Source organism: Scyliorhinus torazame, chromosome 10 (assembly GCF_047496885.1).
Source record: "Scyliorhinus torazame isolate Kashiwa2021f chromosome 10, sScyTor2.1, whole genome shotgun sequence".
Classification (NCBI taxonomy): Eukaryota; Metazoa; Chordata; class Chondrichthyes; order Carcharhiniformes; family Scyliorhinidae; genus Scyliorhinus; species Scyliorhinus torazame.
In genome coordinates, this window is record NC_092716.1 from 131,684,272 (window position 1) to 131,701,750 (window position 17,479).

The 17,479-nt window shown below is 49.5% G+C and overlaps 1 protein-coding gene across 1 annotated transcript in view; it reads right to left on the bottom strand.

Annotated features, from left to right (window-relative positions):
• LOC140430933 (myosin-binding protein C, cardiac-type-like) overlaps window positions 1–17,479 on the bottom strand; it is a 249,902-nt gene that overhangs the window by 73,159 nt on the left and 159,264 nt on the right. The window contains exons 23-25 of the mRNA XM_072518761.1: window positions 15,952–16,140; window positions 6,468–6,602; window positions 4,944–5,111 (exon numbers count right to left, since the gene is read on the bottom strand). Coding sequence (XP_072374862.1) covers window positions 4,944–5,111; window positions 6,468–6,602; window positions 15,952–16,140 — 492 coding nt within the window. The remainder of the gene's footprint in view (window positions 1–4,943; window positions 5,112–6,467; window positions 6,603–15,951; window positions 16,141–17,479) is intronic.

Below are 17,479 nucleotides of genomic sequence, written 5' to 3' on the forward strand. Positions count from 1 at the left end.
AGCTCAGGGAGGTAGGTACATAATAGTGACAGGGGCATTGGAAGGCAGGCTGGTGGCGTTGGTAAGTGTGTATGGGCCCAACTGGGATGATGCAGGGTTTGTAAAGGTGTGTGGGGCCATCCCCGACGTGGATTCACATGAATTGATAGTGGGTGGACACTGGAATATGGTGCAGGAGCCAAAATTGGACAGGTCACGACCGCGATCGCTTACCCAGTCAGGGGGAGCTAAGGCATTGGCTGGAGTAATGGCGGAAATGGGAGGAGTGGACCCTTGGAGGTTCTTGCCCCCGGGGGAGCGGGAGTATTCTTTCTTCTCGTCAGTTCACAAGGCCTATTCACGGATAGATATTTTTGTGGTTGGGAAGTCGCTGTTGGCCGGGATCAATGGGTCGGAATATTCGGCAATTGCGATATCGGACCATGCGCCACACTGGATTGATATGATGTTGGAGAAGGGAATAGTGCAGAGGCGGAGTTGGAGATTGCTTGTGGGGCTGTTAGGGGACCGAGGGTTCTGTGATAATATTGCAAAAATGATTGAGGAATATGTGGGGTTTAATTGTACGGGTGAGGTCTCGCAGGCGGTGATATGGAAGCTTTGAAGGTAGTGGTGAGGGGGGAGGTGACATTGTTTAAGGCAAAGATGGATAAGGAGGAGAGGGTGGAGCAGCAAAGGTTAATAGACAAGATGTTGGACGTAGACAGGAGGTAAGCAGAGGGTGTAGATCTAACACTGTTGGAAAAGAGGAAGGAGTTGCAGGCAAGTTTTGACTGGCTATCCACAAAGAAGACGGTGCACCAATTGAGGCGGGTGAGGGGAGCGGTCTACAAGTATGGGCAGGCTGGCAGGCCAACTTCGGAGGGAGGCAGAGACGAGGAAAATTGTTCAGGTTCGGGATGGGACAGGGAAGTTGATGGTGGCTCCGGACAAGATTAATAGGGTTTTTGAGGATTTCTATGAGAGGTTGTATGGGTCAGAGCCACCGGGGGAGGATCGGAAAATGTAGGAATTCATGGATGGCTTGAAATGGTTGGGGGATGAGGATAGGACCACACTGGAGGGGGGCGATAGGGGAGCAGGAGATAAAAGATGCGATTGGGAGGATGCAGTCGGGTTAGGGAGCAGGTCCGGATGGGTTTCCGGTGGAATATTATAAAATATTTAGGGATAAACTGGCACCGCCGATGGTGGGGATGTTTGAAAAGGCGATAGGGAAGGGGGTGTTACCACAGACGTTGGGGCAGGCATCGATCTTCTTGTTGTTCAAGAAGGATAAGGATCCAACAAAGTGTGAGTCGTATAGGCCCATATCACCACTGAATGTGGTTGCAAAGGTGTTGGCGAAGGTGTTGGCAGGTTGGTTGGAGGAGTGCCTGCCGAAGGTAATAGGGGAGGATCAGACGGGGTGTGTGAAAGGGAGGCAGCTTTTTTCAAATATTAGGAGGGTTCTGAATGTAGTTATGGCCCCAGCAGAGGGGAGGGAGACAGAGGAGTAGTAGCTCTGGACGCCGAGAATGCGTTTGACCGGACAGAGTGGAGGTATTTGATGGCAGTTTTTGAGCGGTTTGGGATTGGGCTGCAATTTGTGGATTGGGTAACATTACTTTACAGGGAGCTGAGGGCTCAGTGTCCGCATGAATAATATGAATTCTGAGTACTTTGCTCTGCATCGAGGGACCAGGCAGGGGTGTCCTATGTCCCCCCTGTTGTTTGTGCTTGCGATCGAGCCTTTGGCCATCGTGCTGAGAAGTTTAGGGGTGTGGAACCAAGTGCATTGATGGGTGGTATATTAGAGCTGCTTCGAGTGAATTGGTTTTTCTTGGGGTATATACTAAATTTGGACAAAAGCAAATATTTTGTGGTGGCCTGGCAGGGTTGGGGCGGGTTGTGGGGGGGCTGCCATTCCATAGGGCAGTGACCCATTTTAGATACCTGGGGGTGTAGGTAGCCCGGGATTGGTTTGAGCTCCATTGATATAACATCACTGGTTTGGTGGGGAGGGTGAAAGCGGATTTGGCAAGATTGTCTTTGTCTGTCGCTGGCAAGTCGGGTGCAGACAATTAAGATGAATATTGCCACGGTTTTTGTTCATTTTTCAGTGCCTGCCGATCGTTTTATCAAAGGCATTTTTAAGGAAGTGGAGAAGATGATTACCTTGTTCATTTGTGTGTGTGTGTGTGGGGGGGGGGGAAGGTGGCTACGATTAGGAAGGTGCTGTTGCAGAGAGGACAGCAGTCAGGGGGGTTTGAGTCTCCCGAATTTACTATATTGTTACTGGGCGGCGACTGCGGAGAAGGTGAGGGGCTGGGTTAGAGGGGGGAGAACGTGTAGATTCCACACAGTCACCGGAGGCAGGAATTGAACCCGAGACCCTGGATCTGTGAGTGGGTGAGTATGTGTGTCTATACGTTTACAAGTGTGAGTAAGTGTGAGTGTGTATATGTGTGTGTATATATGTATGTGTGTGTTATATGTGTGTACATATTTGTGTGTGATATGCATGTGTGATATATGTATGTGTATAAGTGAGTGTGCGATGTGTGTGTGTATTGCAAGGGTGTTTTCTGTTTATTCCCTGTTTATTCCCTTATAATCTGTATTATTGTCACAAGTAGGCTTACATTAACACTGCAATTAAGTTTCTGTGAAAATCCCCAATTCGCCACATTCCGGCGCCTGTTCGGGGACATCGAGGGAGAATTCAGAATGTCCAAATTACCTAACAAGCATGTCTTTGGGGTCTTATTTCCCCTTTCTTTTATTTGTACCATTACATTTTTGATCCATAAATGATTAATGGACCTGTGACTTTACGGCAAAGCAGCCTGCACCTTTAATTTGAACAGGAATATCCAGAAGATGCTGTGCTGCTTTGGACTGACATCAGTGATGGCCGGGTTGATTGATGTGGCTGGTGGCCAATGAATGGGCCTAAAAGGTGGTGCCCTGCCTGGTAACAAGTCATGTTTGGTTCTGTTCCCACTGAAATGTTTCAGAGATCAAAAGAGCTTTCAGTTTCATTTTTGGCAGCTAAGAGAGAAAATGTCTCTCTCCCCATTCTGTTTTCTCCAGAAATAACCAGTGCATTCTCACCAAACGGTCACTGTGGGAACTATCTCTCTCTGCAGAAAAGGCGGATGCAGCAGAACCCAGAATCTGATAACTCTCTCTGCAGAACAGGCTGGTGTGAAGCCAAGAGCCTCTCCTGGAAAAGCTGTAAGATATTGCCAACTGCAAAGAAGATCATTACGGGCTATAGGCCAGAGACTTTAATTCACACTTATACTGCGGAGAAAATGTACTAAAGAACTCATAATTTGAAGCAAGGATTCTTGTCTTTTGACCTTAGTCTTTATTATCTTTACCCTTTCCATCCCTTCTGTGTTTGTTTATCTTGTGTGTGTGGGTAGAGAATGGGGCAGTTAAAGGGGGAGTATTAGCTTGACATCAGGCAGCTGCATTCACTGCATATTTCATATTTGTTCTTGTTATAAATAAACAGCAATTGTATTTAAAATGACAAACCTTGTGACTGTAATTATTGGCGAGCCAAGGGCCAAGGATTCGGGGTATTTTTAGAAGAATTATTGTTTATTTCACCTGCTTTGTGACTCCAGGGCGTGTGGGCCTGAAATTGACCGTGCTCTAGCCCAGGGTGACATAACAATATATGTATGTGTATATATGTGCATGTGCAATTGTGTGTACATATGTGTGTGTGTATTTTTGAGTGTATATGTCTGTGTATATTTGTGTGTATATATGTGTATGTATTTGTGTGTATATGTGTGTGCAGGTATGTGATGTGCATATGTGTGTGTGCATGTGTGTGTGTGTGTGTGTATATGTGTGTGTGTATGTGTGTGTGTATATATGTATGTGTGGGTGTGGGTGTGTATATGTATGTGTGTGTGTGTATATATATGTGTGTATATGTATGTGTGTATATGTATGTGTGTATTTATGTGTATATGTGTATATGTATGTGTATGTGTGTCTGTGTGTGTGTGTGTATGTGTGTGTATATATGTATATGTGTATGTGTGTGTGTGTATATATATGTGTGTATGTGTATATGTATTTGTGTGTGTGTATGTGTGTGTATGTGTGTGTGTATATATATATATGTATATGTGTATGTATGTGTGTGTGTATATGTATGTATGTGTGTGTGTGTGTGTGTGTGTATATGTATGTGTGTGTGTGTGTATATATATGTGTGTGTGTGTGTATGTGTGTGCGTGCGTGTGTGTGTATGGTTATTCATGAAGGCCTTCTCAACCTTGTCCTTCATCTGAGGTGTGGTGACCCTCAGATTAAATCACCATCGGTCAGCTCTCCCCCTCAAAAGGGGAAAGCAGCCTATGGTCATCTGGGGCTATGGTGACTTACCTTTTATATGTACATGTATGTGTGTATATGCGTGTGTGTATATATGTGTGTGTATAAGTATATTAGGGCAGCACGGTAACGCAGTGGATAGCACTGTGGCTTCACAGCGTCAGGATCCCAGGTTCGATTCCCAGCTTGGGTCACTGTCTGTGCGGAGTCTGCACATCCTCCCCGTGTGTGCGTGGGTTTCCTCCGGGTGCTCCGGTTTCCTCCCACAGTCCAAAGATGTGCAGGTTAGGTGGATTGGCCATGATAAATTGCCCTTAGTGTCCAAAATTGCCCTGAGTGTTCAAAAAAGGTGAGGTGGGGTTACGGGGATGGGGTGGAAATGGGGGGTAAGGTGCTCTTTCCAAGGGCCGGTGCAGACTCGATGGGCCGAATAGCCTCCTTCTGCTCTGTAAATTCTGTGATCTGTGAAGTGTGTGTGTGTATATGTGTGTGTATGCATGTGTGTGTGTGTGTGTGCGCGTGTGTGTATATGCATGCGTGTGCATGTATGTATATGCATGCGTGTGCATGTGTGAGAGAGAGAGACGCCGGATACTCACGGATAATCTCTCGGATGGTGACAGGTTGGCTCAGTACTGCTGCACCACTTGCTCCTGCCATATTGACTGCTTTGACTCGGAAGTGCAGCTTCTCTCCAGTGGGAAGATCGCGGATTAGGAGCAAGTTGCAGTCAGTCAATCCTTGCTGAGCAGGAAGCCACTCATCAGCTAGGAAAGGGAAGATGGGGATACAAGAGAGCCACAGCAGGCAGAGGGCAGGAAAAGAGGAGAGAGAGAGTGGGAAAGGCGGAGAGAGAGTGGGAAAGGAGGAGAGAGAGTGGGAAAGGAGGAGAGAGAGAGGGTGGGAAAGGAGGCGAGAGAGAGGGTGGGAAAGGAGGCGAGAGAGAGAGTGGGAAAGGAGGAGAGAGAGTGGGAAAGGAGGAGAGAGAGTGGGAAAGGAGGAGAGAGAGAGGGTGGGAAAGGAAGAGAGATGGGAAGGAGGAGAGAATGGGACAAGTGGGACAAGAGGAGGGGGGAAGGAAGGAGAGGGGGAAAGGAGACGAGGGGAAAGAAGTAGAGGGGGAAAGGAGGAGGGAGGGAAAGGAAGATGGAAGTAAATGAGGAAGGGGAAAGGCAGAAGCAATGGACAGTGGAAAAGGAGGAGGGAGGGAGGGTGGAAAAGGAGGAGGGAGGGAGGGTGGAAAAAGAGGGGAGGGGGAGAGTGGGAATGGAGGAGAGTGGAAAAGGAGGAGAGATGGAAAAGAGGAGTTGGAAGGAGGAGAGGGGGAAGGAGGAGACGGGGAAGGAGGAGAGGAGGGATGGAGGAAAGGGAGGGAAGCATAGGGTGACACAAAGGGAGAGAGAGTGAGGCAGAGAAATAAATGTGTACAGAGAAGAGAAAGAGGGAAGTGAGAAAGACATAAACATGTGGTGAGCAAGGAGACAGAGGGATTAAAAGTTTGAGAAGAGGAGGTAGAGAGAGAATGAGGTGGGAGATTGGGGGCGGGGGAAAGAGAGATACACGGTTGGGGAAGAGTTAGAAAGATGGAGATATCGCGAAGCAAAAAAAAGTGACAAATAAAGATGGATAGAGAGAGAGAGAAACAGAAAATGAGAGAGAAGCACACAGAGGAGAAATGATTAATCAGAGTCATGGTGTCTGAAATCATGTTGCCCTCACTTGACAAGACCCTTGTACAATACCCCATCTAGCAGTGATCAGAGTGTGCACATAGCCCTGTACAATACCTTATCTAATAGTGATCAGTGTGTACTCAGCCTTATACAATACCATACCTAATATTGAGAAATGTATACACAGTCCTGGGCAATTCCCCATCTAATAATGAGCATAGTGTACACAGCCCTATACAAAACACTATCTAATACTGAGAATTGTATGTATATAGCCTTGTACAATACCCAAATAGTGAGCAGTGCATACGCAGTCCTGTAGAATACTCTATCTAATAGTGAGCAGGGTGTACATAGCCCTGTACAATACTCCATGTAATAGTGAGCTGGATTTGTACACGTCCTCACACCAGAGTAGTTTGTGTAAACGGCGACTGTGCAGACACTTACATCCTTCCTTACAATACTCCACCAGGTAGCCATCCAATCCTGCGGCTCCCACCTTCTCGGGGGCCCTCCACCTCAGGGTGATTGTTGTGTCACTCACATCCTCGACTGTCAGGTTGGTGGGTTCACTGGTGGGAGCTGGAATCAAGAAAACATTTAAAATCAGAAAAGGGGAGAGATTAGACATTTCAGTTCATTGAAAACGAAGTTCAGCTTTGGCAGAGGAAACCCATGAATGGAGTCACCAGTCAAAGTAGAGATATATCTCTGAGAGACAGAGACTGAGAGACACTAGTCAGAATACAGATATCTCCCTGAGAGAGGGAGTGACTGAGAAACACCAGTCAGTGTACAGATATCTCCCTGAGAGAGAGAGACTGAGACACCAGTCAGTGTACAGATATCCCCCTGAGAGTGAGAGACTGAGAGACACCAGTCGGTGTACAGATATCTCCGAGAGAGGAAGTGACTGAGAGACACCAGTCAGGGTACAGATATCTCCCTGAGAGAGAGAGAGGCTGAGAGACACCAGTCAGTGTACAGATATCTCCCTGAGAGAGAGAGGCTGAGAGACACCAGTCAGGGTACAGATATCTCCCTGAGAGAGCGACTGAGAGACACCAGTCAGTGTACAGATATCTCCCTGAGAGAGAGGGGGGACTGAGAGACACCAGTCAGTGTACAGATATCACCCTGAGAGAGAGAGAGAGGGGGGACCGAGAGACACCATTCAGTGTACAGATAACTCCCTGAGAGAGAGAGGGGACTGAGAGACACCAGTCAGTGTACAGATATCTCCCTGAGAGAGGGGACTGAGCGACACCAGTCAGTGTACAGATATCTCCCTGAGAGAGAGTGGGGACTGAGAGACACCAGTCAGTGTACAGATATTTCGCTGAGAGAGGGAGTGAGTGAGAGTCAGCAGTCAGGGTACAGATATCTCTCTGAGAGTGCGAGTGACTGAGAGACACCAGTAGGTGTACAGATATCTCCCTGAGAGAGAGAGGCTGAGAGACACGAGTCAGTGTACAGATATCGCCCTGAGAGAGGGAGTGACTGAAAGACACAAGTCAGTGTACAGATATCTCCTTGAGAGAGAGAGACTGAGAGACACCAGTCGGTGTACAGATATCTCCCTGAGAGAGCGACTGGGAGACACCAGTCAGTGTACAGATGTCTCCCTGAGAGAGAGAGACTCAGAGACACCAGTCAGTGTACAGATATCTCCCTGAGAGAGAGAGACTGAGAGACAGCAGTCAGTGTACAGATATCTCCCTGAGAGAGAAACTGAGAGACACCAGTCAGTGTACAGATATCTCCCTGAGAGAGAGAGAGGCTGAGAGACACCAGTCAGTGTACAGATATCTCCCTGAGAGAGCGACTGAGAGACACCAGTCAGTTTACAGATATCTCCCTGAGAGAGAGGGGGGACTGAGAGACACCAGTCAGGGTACAGATATCTCCGAGAGATGGAGTGACTGAGAGACACCAGTCAGTGACCAGATATCTCCCTGAGTGAGAGACTGAGAGACACCAGTCAGTGTCCAGATATGTCCCTGAGAGAGAGACTGAGAGACACCAGTCAGTGTACAGATATCTCCCTGAGAAAGGGAGTGACACCAGTCAGTTTACAGATATCTCCCTGAGAGAGAGGGGGGACTGAGAGACACCAGTCAGTGTACAGATATCTCCCTGAGAGAGAGAGAGACTGAGAGACACCAGTCAGTGTCCAGATATGTCCCTGAGAGAGAGACTGAGAGACACCAGTCAGTGTACAGATATCTCCCTGAGAGAGAGAGAGACTGAGAGACACCAGTCAGTGTACAGATATCTCCCTGAGAGAGAGGGGGGACTGAGAGACACCAGTCAGTGTACAGATATCTCCGAGAGATGGAGTGACTGAGAGACACCAGTCAGTGACCAGATATGTCCCTGAGAGAGAGACTGAGAGACACCAGTCAGTGTACAGATATCTCCCTGAGAGAGAGAAAGACTGAGAGACACCAGTCAGTGTACAGATATCTCCCTGAGAGAGAGAGACTGAGAGACACCAGTCAGTGTCCAGATATGTCCCTGAGAGAGAGACTGAGAGACACCAGTCAGTGTACAGATATCTCCCTGAGAGAGAGAGAGACTGAGAGACACCAGTCAGTGTACAGATATCTCCCTGAGAGAGAGAGACTGAGAGACACCAGTCAGAGTACAGATATCTCCCTGAGAGAGAGAGAGGGTACTGAGAGACACCCGTCAGTGTACAGATATCTCCGAGAGATGGAGTGACTGAGAGTCACCAGTCAGTGTACAGATATCTCCCTGAGAGAGAGAGGGGACTGAGAGACACCAGTCAGTGTACAGATATCTCCCTGAGAGAGCGAGAGACTGAGAGACACCAGTCAGTATACAGATATCTCCCTGAGAGCCGAGAGACTGAGAGACACCAGTCAGTGTACAGATATCTCCCTGAGAGAGAGAGAGACTGAGAGACACCAGTCAGTGTACAGATATCTCCGAGAGATGGAGTGACTGAGAGACACCAGTCAGTGTACAGATATCTCCCTGAGAGAGAGACTGAGAGACACCAGTCAGTGTCCAGATATCTCCCTGAGAGTGAGAGAGACTGAGAGACACCAGTCAGAGTACAGATATCTCCCTGAGAGAGAGGGGGGACTGAGAGACACCAGTCAGTGTACAGATATCTCCAAGAGATGGAGTGACTGAGAGACACCAGTCAGTGTACAGATATCTCCCTGAGAGAGAGACTGAGAGACACCAGTCAGTGTCCAGATATCTCCCTGAGAGTGAGAGAGACTGAGAGACACCAGTCAGAGTACAGATATCTCCCTGAGAGAGCGAGAGACTGAGAGACACCAGTCAGTATACAGATATCTCCCTGAGAGAGAGAGAGACTGAGAGACCCCAGTCAGTGTACAAATATCTCCCTGAGAGAGAGAGACTGAGAGACACCAGTCAGTGTACAGATATCTCCAAGAGATGGAGTGACTGAGAGACACCAGTCAGTGTACAGATATCTCCCTGAGAGAGAGAGAGACTGAGAGACACCCGTCAGAGTACAGATATCTCCCTGAGAGAGATAGAGAGAGGGGACTGAGAGACACCAGTCAGTGTACAGATATCTCCCTGAGAGAGAGGGGGGACTGAGAGACACCAGTCAGTGTACAGATATCTCCCTGAGAGAGAGAGAGACTGAGAGACACCCATCAGTGTACAGATATCTCCCTGAGAGAGAGAGAGACTGAGAGACACCAGTCAGTGTACAGATATCTCCGAGAGTTAGAGTGACTGGGAGACACCAGTCAGTGTACAGATATTTCCCTGAGAGAGAGACTGAGAGACACCAGTCAGTGTACAGATATCTTCCTGAGAGAGAGGAGACTGAGAGACACCAGTCCGTGTTCAGATATCTCCCTGAGAGAGAGCGGGGACTGAGAGACACCAGTCAGTGTACAGATATCTCCCTGAGAGAGAGGAGACTGAGAGACACCAGTCCGTGTTCAGATATCTCCCTGAGAGAGAGCGGGGACTGAGAGACACCAGTCAGTGTACAGATATCTCCCTGAGAGAGAGGAGACTGAGAGACACCAGTCAGTGTACAGATATCTCCCTGAGAGTGAGGGGGGACTGAGAGACACCAGTCAGTGTACAGATATCTCCCTGAGAGAGCGAGAGACTGAGAGACACCAGTCAGTATACAGATATCTCCCTGAGAGAGAGAGAGACTGAGAGACACCAGTCAGTGTACAGATATCTCCGAGAGGTGGAGTGACTGACAGACACCAGTCAGTGTACAGATATCTCCCTGAGAGAGAGGGGACTGAGAGACACCAGTCAGTGTACAGATATCTCCCTGTGAGGGGGGACTGAGAGACACCCGTTAGTGTACAGATATCTCCCTGAGAGAGACTGAGAGACACCAGTCAGTGTACAGATATCTCCGAGAGATGGAGTGACTGAGAGACACCAGTCAGTGTACAGATATCTCCCTGAGAGAGAGACTGAGAGACACCCGTTAGTGTACAGATATCTCCCTGAGAGAGAGAGAGAGAGGGGACTGAGAGACACCAGTCAGTGTACAGATATCTCCCTGAGAGAGAGGGGGGACTGAGAGACACCAGTCAGTGTCCAGATATCTCCCTGAGAGTGAGCGGGGACTGAGAGAAACCTGTCAGTGTACAGATATCTCCCTGAGAGAGAGACTGAGAGACACCCGTTAGTGTACAGATATCTCCCTGAGAGAGAGAGAGAGAGGGGACTGAGAGACACCAGTCAGTGTACAGATATCTCCCTGAGAGAGAGGGGGGACTGAGAGACACCAGTCAGTGTCCAGATATCTCCCTGAGAGTGAGCGGGGACTGAGAGACACCAGTCAGTGTACAGATATCTCCGAGAGGTGGAGTGACTGAGAGACACCAGTCAGTGTACAGATATCTCCCTGAGAGAGAGACTGAGAGACACCAGTCAGAGTACAGATATCTCCCTGAGAGAGAGAGAGAGAGGGGACTGAGAGACACCAGTCAGTGTACAGATATCTCCCTGAGAGAGAGAGAGACTGAGAGACACCCGTCAGTGTACAGATATCTCCCTGAGAGAGAGAGAGAGAGAGACTGAGAGACAACAGTCAGGGTACAGATATCTCCCTGAGAGAGAGGAGACTGAGAGACACCAGTCAGTGTACAGATATCTCCGAGAGGTGGAGTGACTGAGAGACACCAGTCAGTGTACAGATATCTCCCTGAGAGAGAGACTGAGAGACACCAGTCAGAGTACAGATATCTCCCTGAGAGAGAGAGAGAGAGGGGACTGAGAGACACCAGTCAGTGTACAGATATCTCCCTGAGAGAGAGAGAGACTGAGAGACACCCGTCAGTGTACAGATATCTCCCTGAGAGAGAGAGAGAGAGAGACTGAGAGACAACAGTCAGGGTACAGATATCTCCCTGAGAGAGAGAGTGACTGAGAGACACCGTTCAGTGTACTGATATCTCCGAGAGAGGGAGTGACTGAGAGACACCAGTCAGGGTACAGATATCTCCCTGCGAGAGAGAGGGGACTGAGAGACACCAGTCAGTGTACAGATATCACCCTGAGAGAGAGAGAGAGTGGGGACCGAGAGACACCATTCAGTGTACTGATATCTCCCTGAGAGAGAGACTCAGAGACGCCAGTCAGTGTACAGATATCTCCCTGAGAGAGAAAGTGAGAGACAGCAGTCAGTGTACAGATATCTCCCTGAGAGAGAAACTGAGAAACATCAGTCAGTGTACCGATATCTCCCTGAGAGAGAAACTGAGAGACACCAGTCAGTGTACAGATATCTTCCTGAGAGAGAGAGGGGACTGAGAGACACCAGTCAGTGTACAGATATCTCCCTGAGAGGGGGGACTGAGAGACACCCGTTAGTGTACAGCTATCTCCCCGAGAGAGAGAGAGACTGAGAGACACCAGTCAGTGTGCACATATCTCCCTGAGAGAGAGGGGACTGAGAGACACCCGTCAATGTACAGATATATCCCTGAGAGAGAGGGGACTGAGAAACACCAGTCAGTGTACAGATATCTCCCTGAGAGAGAGAGAGAGACTGAGAGACACCCGTCAGTGTACAGATATCTCCCTGAGAGAGAGAGAGACTGAGAGACACCAGTCAGTGTACAGATATCTCCCTGAGAGAGATAGACTGAGAGACACCAGTCAGTGTACAGATAGCTCCCTGAGAGAGAGAGAGACTGAGAGACACCAGTCAGTGTACAGATTTCTCCCTGAGAGAGAGGGGACTGAGAGACACCAGTCAGTGCACAGATATCTCCCTGAGAGAGAGAGACTGAGAGACACCAGTCAGTGCACAGATATCTCCCTGAGAGAGAGAGACTGAGAGACACCAGTCAGTGCACAGATATCTCCCTGAGAGAGAGAGCGAGAGGTTCTGAGAGACACCAGTCAGTATACAGATATCTCCGAGAGAGGGAGTGACTGAGAGTCACCAGTAAGTGTACAGTTTATGGGGTCTCTGAGTCCCGTCCACTCTCTTTCCGGGGTCTCGGTCCCTCTCCTGTTCTCACTCTTTGAGTATTGGCCTCCCCACCCGTACACACTCTCTGGGAAGTAGTGGTATTTGTCATAATATACACCGTGATGTGGAGATGCCGGCGTTGGACTGGGGTGAGCACAGTACGAAGTCTTACAACACCAGGTTAAAGTCCAACAGGTTTGTTTCGATGTCACTAGCTTTCGGAGCGCTGCTCCTTCCTCAGGTGAATGAAGAGGTCTGTTCCAGAAACACATATATAGACAAATTCAAAGATGCCAAACAATGCTTGGAATGCGACCATTAGCAGGTGATTAAATCTTTACAGATCCAGAGATGGGGTAACCCCAGGTTAAAGAGGTGTGAATTGTATCAAGCCAGGACAGTTGGTAGGATTTTGCAGGCCAGATGGTGGGGGATGAATGTAATGCGACATGAATCCCAGGTCCAGGTTGAGGCCGCACTCATGTGTGCGGAACTTGGCTATAAGTTTCTGCTCGGCGATTCTGCGTTGTCGCGCGTCCTGAAGGCCGCCTTGGAGAACGCTTACCCGGAGATCAGAGGCTGAATGCCCTTGACTGCTCAAGTGTTCCCCGACTGGAAGGGAACATTCCTGCCTGGTGATTGTTGCGCGATGTCCGTTCATTCGTTGTCGCAGCGTCTGCATGGTCTCGCCAATGTACCACGCTTCAGGGCATCCTTTCCTGCAGCGTATGAGGTAGACAACATTGGCCGAGTCGCACGAGTATGTACCGCGTACCTGGTGGGTGGTGTTCTCGTGTGTAATAGTGGTATCCATGTCGATGGTCTGGCACGTCTTGCAGAGATTACCATGACAGGGTTGTGTGGTGCCGTGGTCACTATTCTGAAGACTGGGTAGTTTGCTGCAAACAATGGTTCGTTTGAGGTTGCGCGGTTGTTTGAAGGCAAGTAGTGGGGGTGTGGGGATGACCTTGGCAAGATGTTCATCGTCATCAATGACGTGTTGAAGGCTGTGAAGAAGATGACGTAGTTTCTCCGCTCCGGGGAAGTACTGGACGACGAAGGGTATTCTGTCGGTTGTGTCCCATGTTTGTCTTCTGAGGAGGTCGGTGCGGTTTTTCGCTGTGGCGCGTTGGAACTGTCGCTCGATGAGTCGAGTGCCATATCCCGTTCGTACGAGGGCATCTTTCAACGTCTGTAGATGTCTGTTACGCTCCTCCTCGTCTGAGCAGATCCTGTGTATACGGAGCGCTTGTCCATAGGGGATGGCTTCTTTAATGTGTTTAGGGTGGAAGCTGGAGAAGTGGAGCATCATGAGGTTATCCGTGGGTTTGCGGCAAAGCGAAGTGCTGAGGTGACCGTCCTTGATGGAGACGAGTGTGTCCAAGAATGCAGCTGATTTTGTAGAGTAGTCCATGGTGAGTCTGATGGTTGGATGGAACTTAATGTCATCGTGTAGTCGTTTCAGCGATTCTTCGCCGTGGGTCCAAAGGAAAAAAATGTCATCGATGTATCTGGTGTATAACGTCGGTTGAAGGTCCTGTGCGGTGAGTAGGTCCTGTTCAAACTTGTGCATGAAGATGTTGGCGTATTGGGGTGCGAATTTGGTCCCCATGGCTGTTCCGTGCGTCTGGATGAAGAACTTGTTGTCGAAGGTGAAGACGTTGTGATCCAGAATGAAGCGGATGAGTTGCAGAATTGCGTCTGGAGATTGGCAGTTGTCGGTGTTGAGTACTGAGGCTGTTGCAGCAATGCCGTCGTCATGGGGGATGCTGGTGTAGAGTGCCGAGACGTCCATTGTGATGAGGAATGTTCCTGGTTCAACTGGTGCATGGGTGCTGAGTTTCTGTAGGAAATCCGTCGTGTCGTGACAGAAGCTGGGTGTTCCTTGTACGATGGGTTTCAAGATGCCCTCGATGTAGCCAGAGAGGTTCTCACACAGGGTCCCATTGCCTGGTGTGTTGGCCTTATGTATTTTCGGGAGGCAGTAGAGATCTCCAATGCGGGGAGTACGTGGGATGAGAGCACGTAGGGTGCTCTGAAGATCTGGATCCAAGGTCTTGATCAGTCTGCTAAGTTGGCGGGTGTGTTCCTTGGTCGGATCTGCGGGTAACTGTCTGTAGTGTTCTTGGTTGTTCAGTTGTCGGTATACTTCTTTGCAGTAGTCCGTTCTGTTCAGTACGACAGTGGCCCCCCCTTTGTCTGCTGGTTTGATGACGATGCTGCGGTTGGTCTTGAGAGCGCGGATGGCATTGCGTTGTGCTTGGGTGACGTTCGGGGCTGTCTTGTGAATGCGACTGATGAATCTGGCATTGACGCGTCTCCTGACGGCTTGAGCATACATGTCGAGTCTAAGGCAGCGGCCTTCCGGAGGTAATATACACCAGTATATTATGGTGCAGACACACTCACACACACACACACTAATGGACATGCAGTGGGACCAATCAGCATACACAACACTGCAGCCAATCACCAGTGAGAGCACACGCACTATAAAGACAGGGACAGGAGTGTTCCCGCTCATTCTAGTAGCAGCCAGCTCGGAGCACAGAGCTCACAGCCTGCAACACAGACATTCACCATGTGCTGAGTGCATCACCTGGTTAGGTCTAGGCAAGGGTCAACAGTTAAAGCTGGTATTGCATTTACCCACAGTTCAAGTATGTTAATATAGTTAACCTTATAATAAAATAGAGTTGCACCACTCCCAGTGTTGGTGACCTGTTTGCGATCCAGAACACCCAACACATTGGTATTGTCGCTGGACCAGTAATCTAGAGCCCCAGGGTAATATTCCGGGGTCCCCGTTTTGAGTCCCACCATAACACATGGTGAAATTTGAATTCAATAAAAATCTGGAATTAAAAGACTAATAGTGACCATGAAACCATTGTTGATTGTTGTAAAACTCCATCTGGTTCACTAATATCCTTTCGGGAAGGAAATCTTCCATCTGTACCTGGTCTGGCCTATATGTGACTCCAGCCCCACAATAATGTGGTTGTTTCCTATCCGCCCTCTGAAATGCCGAGCAAACCACCCAGTTGAAGGGTAATGAGGATGGGCAACAAATGCAGGACCAGCCAGCGACCCACATCCTGTGAATGAGTTTGAAAGACGTTCCTGTTACGTTCAAGTGCGTTGCAATGATTGAGTCAGTGCACCAAAGAACGTCTAGTTCGTGACTAGTTAAGATTTCTTAAATTACAATAAAGTGGGTAGAAAACAATACTAATACTACTAATGAACCGTAAACTGTTAACAGCTAGAATACGAGAGCTAATACTAAACATGACTATCCACGACGACTCCTCACTCAGACTCCCCGAGGATGCAGTGTCACATGGTGTAGTTCGACTGCCACCTGCTGGTTGGAGGTCTAACATATTAACATAGAGAATTGCTTATGCATACTATTACAACTCCCACCCTCCTCCACTCTCCTGCCCCTCTTCCACTCACCAATGGGTACAAAGGGTTTTGAGGCAGGGCTGTGGCGTGACATGCCAATGCAGTTGACAGCATAGACTCTCATCTCATAGACAACACCTTCAATCATTCGCTTGGCCTCGTACGTGGTCTCCTTCCAGAGGTCAAAGTTCAACCTCATCCACCGATAACTCTTCTTCTTCTTCCTTTCCAAGACATATCCTGTCAAATCAAGAGAGAGAGAGAGAGAGACAGTGAACAGGGCGAGAGAGAGAGTGATGGAGACACACAGATAGAGAAAGGAGAGTGAGACTCAGAGAGAGACTCAGAGAGAGATGAACAGCAGGAGACAAAGGGAGATACAGAGAGAGATACAGCGAGAGAAACATACACAACGAGGGATAGGGATAGAGACACAGAGGGGATAAGAGGAACAGGGAGGGAGGGAGGGAGGAGATCCCATCCCGAGAGCCAGAGGGAGAAAGTTCAGAGTGAAAGAGTGGTAAACGCAAGGAAACGGATGAGTGATAAAGAACCAAGGGAAATGGAGAGAGAGAGAATAGAAAGGAAGAATGGAGGCAATGAGAGAAAGAAAAGGAAGGTGAAAAGAGAGAGGGATGGGGGTAAGAAAAATATGGAGAACAGTATGGATCATGAAGAGACAGACGAGAGAGTAAATAAGAGGGAGAGAAGATACCTGGGCGAGTGGGGGAGGGACAAAAAGAAAGGAGAGTGTGAGGGATAGTGAGAGAAAGGGAGAGGAGAGTGTGAGGGATAGTGAGAGAGAGAGAGGAAAAGAGAGAGAGAGGAGAGTGTGAGGGATAGTGAAAAAGAGGGGAAGGGAGAAGAATAGTGAGGGAGAGAAGAGAGAGGAGATTGTGGGAGGGATAGCGAGAGACAGCGAGAGAGAGAGAGAGATACAGTGAGAGGACGGAAGAGAGAAAGATAGAGAGAGAGACAGACAGTGTAGGGGAATGAAATAAACAGGCCGGGATTCTCCCCTACCCGGTGGGGCGGGGGATCCCGGCGGGATGGAGTGGCGGGAACCACTCCGGCGTCGGGCCACCCAAAAGATGCAGATTTCTCCGCACCTTTAGGGGCCAAGCCCTCACCTTGAGGGGCAAGGCCCGCGCCGGAGTGGTTGGCGCGCCGCCGGCTGGCGGGAAAGGCCTTTGGCGCCACGCCAGCCGGGGTCGAAAGGACTTCGCCGGCCAGCGGAAGTCCGCGCATGCGCGGGAGCGGCAGTGGCCGTTGACGTCATCCCCGTGCATGCGCGGGGGGCGGTGTCTCTTACGCGTCGGCCATGGTGAAGGCTGTGGCCGAGGCGGAGGTAAAAGAGTGCCCCCACGGCACAGGCCCGCCCGCGGATCGGTGGGCCCCGATCGCGGGCCAGGCCATCGTGGGGGCCAGATCGTCCCGCGCCCCCCCCAGGACCCCGGAGCCCGCCCGCGCCGTCTAGTCCCGCCGGTAAGAGAGATGGTTTGATTCTCGCCGGTGGGACTGGCATTCCAGCAGCGGGACTTCGGCCCATTGCGGGCTGGAGAATCGCCTGGGGGGGGGC